Genomic DNA, 3,542 nt, shown 5'->3' on the forward strand with positions numbered 1-3,542 from the left:
GGGGAGTCTCCAGGCTGCCTTGGGGTCCGGTGGTGATCAGACGTCACCGGGTGGTGGGTTTGACCGGTCGGCGAAGTGAGCTGTGCTTAAAGAAACGATTGTTGAGCTGACGGGCTGTCACACGGGGCACTTCTGGTGCTACGGGAGGGTTGGGTTGCAAAGAGCAGGAAGGTGGGAGCAGTTTCTCACCAGCTGGGTGTTAATGCTTGGGTGTAGCTGGCCGGGTTCTGTCCCTCAGAGCAGTGCAGGCTCAGCCATGCCCAGTGTGTAGCTCAGCTTGTGCTGGATCAACTCACGACAGCCAGACTGTACGTAGGAAGCACTGTCAGGGTCAGGCACGCTCGTACCGGTAACCACAGCTACCGATGGCTGTAGCTCTCCCACAGCCCTGCTCCATAAATATCCTTTGCCTACCATCCATATGTATGTGCTTGCACGCATTTATTTGGTTCCTTAAGCATTACTCTCAGGCTTCTTTATGTGTTTCTTACTGTCTCAATTATTTTGCCCTTATTTTGCCTATGTGTGCAAAGTCCAGCTGTTAACACCAATGTAGATTTACATCAGGCTGCACAGAAATGCTGTTGTTTTCAGTGGCAGGTGTTTGTTACCCAGCAGTGTTAGTCCTTGAACAGATTACCTGTTAGTCCATATGCTTTCTAGCTCCCCTGCGCTTCACTTGCACAGCTACAACAATCATTAGACACAGCTTTTCCAGCCTGCAGCACATGGCAGTGGAGCGGTGAGACGATGGTGAATGCTGAGGCAGCCTGGGCAGGAGTTTGTCCAGCAGACCTGTGTCCTTCTCACCCCAGCCTCTCACATCACTCCTACTCTGGAAGCTGACTGGTTGGCTTTTGTCTCTTGGTGTTTTGTGGGTGGATTTGGTAATGTCTCGTTAAGAAGCTCTCTGTCTCAAGCTGTTGAAAGCTCTGCCTGAGCTGCTGCAGGCTCAGGTTTCTTAGCTTAAGGTCATGTTTTTGGTGCGGGCGACTCGAGCCCCTAGAAGGGGTGAAGTTCTATCTCCGGGTAATTTCAGAGGTAAGGTGTTGCTGGAGAGGCATTCTGTGCACCTTCCGAAGATGGTGTGAGATTTCTGCCCTAATCCCCAGCTTTTCTGCTGACATTCCTCCAGTGCCACACTGCATCCTGCTGCTCTGCTCCCGGCCAGGACGAAGCCCTTCAGCTCCTCGTGCTGGTGCTGCCACTGTGAGGCTTTTGGCTGGCCAGCAGCACTCACCCCCTGGTCCAGGACATTCCAGTGATCCTGGTTGCTGCCTCTGCTAAAGTTTCCTTTGGGACTTCCCTATTTTTTTTCCTCTCCTTTTTATTCCTTCTTTCCCCCCTCAGCAGGTGTGTGCAGTTAGCGCTGCCTCCTTTTGCCTGACAGCTTTCTGCTCCTCACCTTTCAAAAATGTATTTCTGAAAATGTGAGCTTTTGAGCATTTCTTAGGAAATGGTGGGTGTTGCCCTGGAATGTGCTGGGGGTGGGGCTGGCAGGATGGGGAGGAATCGGACTGCAGAGCTGCCTGGGGCTGGGCATGTGCCCCCTGCACCCAGGGGATGGAGGACGAGCTGCTTGCTCCCCAGAAATCCCAGTGCTGCCAGAGAGGAATTTCTAGGTGCTGTGTTGAGAGGGAAGGTGGTTTGACAGAGCTGTGTGAGCATCCTGAAAACAGTCCATGGTGCTTTGGTGCAGGGGCTGCAGTGGCTGTCCATAGGGAAGTAGAGAGGGGTGAGTGTCTGGCTGTGCGCTGCACCTCTGTTCATACACATGCTGGTAAAGAGTGTTTTCCCTTTGTTCTGGGTTACAACAGGAAGTAAAGGGCACAGCTCAGCAACTTGCTCACTCTCCATGGTTTTGCTGCTGTGGCTATATATTTGGGTTTAGGGCCCAAGAAGAAAGGGACTCTGTCTCGAAGTGCATTGCTGAAACAATTAGCTTGTCTGACATTAATATTTCTTCTGAGTTCCAGCTTCCAGAAGCAAGGGGGTGAGCAGTGTGCCTCTTGCCACCGAGGACTACCAGAACATGACCCTGTGCGGGGCAGCTGATCTCGGGCATGCAAACAGGGTTATTCAGCTGCGCGCTGGCACTAGGCGCTGCTGCGTGAACCCCTTCCGCGCCGCAGCGCTCCTCCACCCCCACCCAGCGTGCATTACCCGGGCCAGGCCCTGGAGACTGATGGCGACACATGGAGCTGCCGTGTGCCAGCCCCAGTCCCAACCTGTGCTCCTGGCGCCCGGGGCAGCGCAGGGGCAGTTCCTCTGCTGTTAGGACCTAAGCTCCTCTCTGTGCTCAGAGGCTTGTGTGGAGCTGCCCGAGTGTGGGAGCTCAACGCTGGGCTCCATCCTTTCCACAGATAAACAAGCTGGGAGCAGCAGAACTGGCTGAAATCCTGGAATATGACCAGCATCTTGCCATGTTTCTCGTGCAGTTCGCAGGTGAAGTGTGTGCTTTGTGTGCTTGCCTGACAGCATGCTTCCCTCCGAGTGTCTGGTCACTGCTGGTAGCACACAGGAGTGTATGGAGTGGACAGAAGTAACTCTCAGAAGTCTACTGGTCTCCTCAGTGTGACTAGCCAGCTTTGGGATCAAACTGATGAGTACGGAGCTCTAGCCATGGCGCTGGAGCTGGGACTACAGTAGGAAAGTGCACGAGCCCAGCAGCAGGTTTTGCACCTGGGAAAGAGCCTGGGAAAGCAAACGTTTGGTGTCAAAATGTAACTTCAGAGCCTTGGTATCCCCTTTCCCTTCCTTGTTTTCTAACTGCTGCAGATGATGCGTGCTTTGGTTTCTTCTAATGTGCATTTCTATAGCACTTAAAACAAGTGCTGTGTCATCAGGTGGCAGATTGTATCCTGGGATCCACTTTACTCTATGCGGAAAAGGGACCCCTGTTCAGGCTGAACAACACTTATGTCATATATTTACCAGTGTTGGCAAAGGTAAATCCATATTTATAGTAAAGCCTGTGTCAGCCCATTTCTGACGTTCCTCATGATGGTGGGTAAGAGCAGTTTGATGGGTGCAGTCTGCACAGGCTTTTTAAGTGTACCTTTAAAATGCTTTTTGGTATGTGACAGTGTCAGAGTACCTGTTACTAAGCTTTTTCTTTGAGTTGCAGGGCAGAGGTTTGTGTATCTGGTTCTTACTGACTAGCTGGAGGTCGGGAAAGCCACTGGAGCGCGAGTGGCGGCAGTGGGAGGTTGCTGTCAGCGTGTGGTGTCCTTGGGGTGAGCTGCTCTGCATCTTCCAGAGCAGTGCAGGGATTGTGCTCAGAGCTCCTGCTCTTGTCTGGTTCAACATTACTAAACCCAGCAGGGAAGATTTGCAAAGATCCTGTGGGATCCACACACCCCTGTGGGGAGCTGTTGTCCTGTACAGCCAAGGGTGCCCTGCACGGCAAGCTCGGTGTCAACTCGTGGTGAAGGGTTGACCTGTTAACCAGTGCTTTCCACCTTAGGTTGACCACTTCTGATGTCTTTTTCACTGGTCATGAAGGCAAATGGCCAAGTTCTGATAGCAGGACTGAGTGGCTG

The 3,542-nt window shown here is 52.6% G+C and overlaps 1 protein-coding gene across 1 annotated transcript in view; it reads left to right on the top strand.

The window, feature by feature from the left end:
• The first annotated feature begins 2,423 nt into the window (after positions 1 to 2,423).
• The window catches only part of ENOX2 (ecto-NOX disulfide-thiol exchanger 2), a 22,818-nt gene continuing 21,699 nt past the window's right edge, over positions 2,424 to 3,542 (top strand). Inside the window, exon 1 of the mRNA XM_010010640.1 lies at positions 2,424 to 2,445. Coding sequence (XP_010008942.1) covers positions 2,424 to 2,445 — 22 coding nt within the window. The remainder of the gene's footprint in view (positions 2,446 to 3,542) is intronic.

The sequence above is a fragment of the Nestor notabilis genome, unplaced genomic scaffold, assembly GCF_000696875.1.
Source record: "Nestor notabilis isolate BGI_N333 unplaced genomic scaffold, ASM69687v1 scaffold6550, whole genome shotgun sequence".
In the NCBI taxonomy this organism is placed as follows: domain Eukaryota; kingdom Metazoa; phylum Chordata; class Aves; order Psittaciformes; family Psittacidae; genus Nestor; species Nestor notabilis.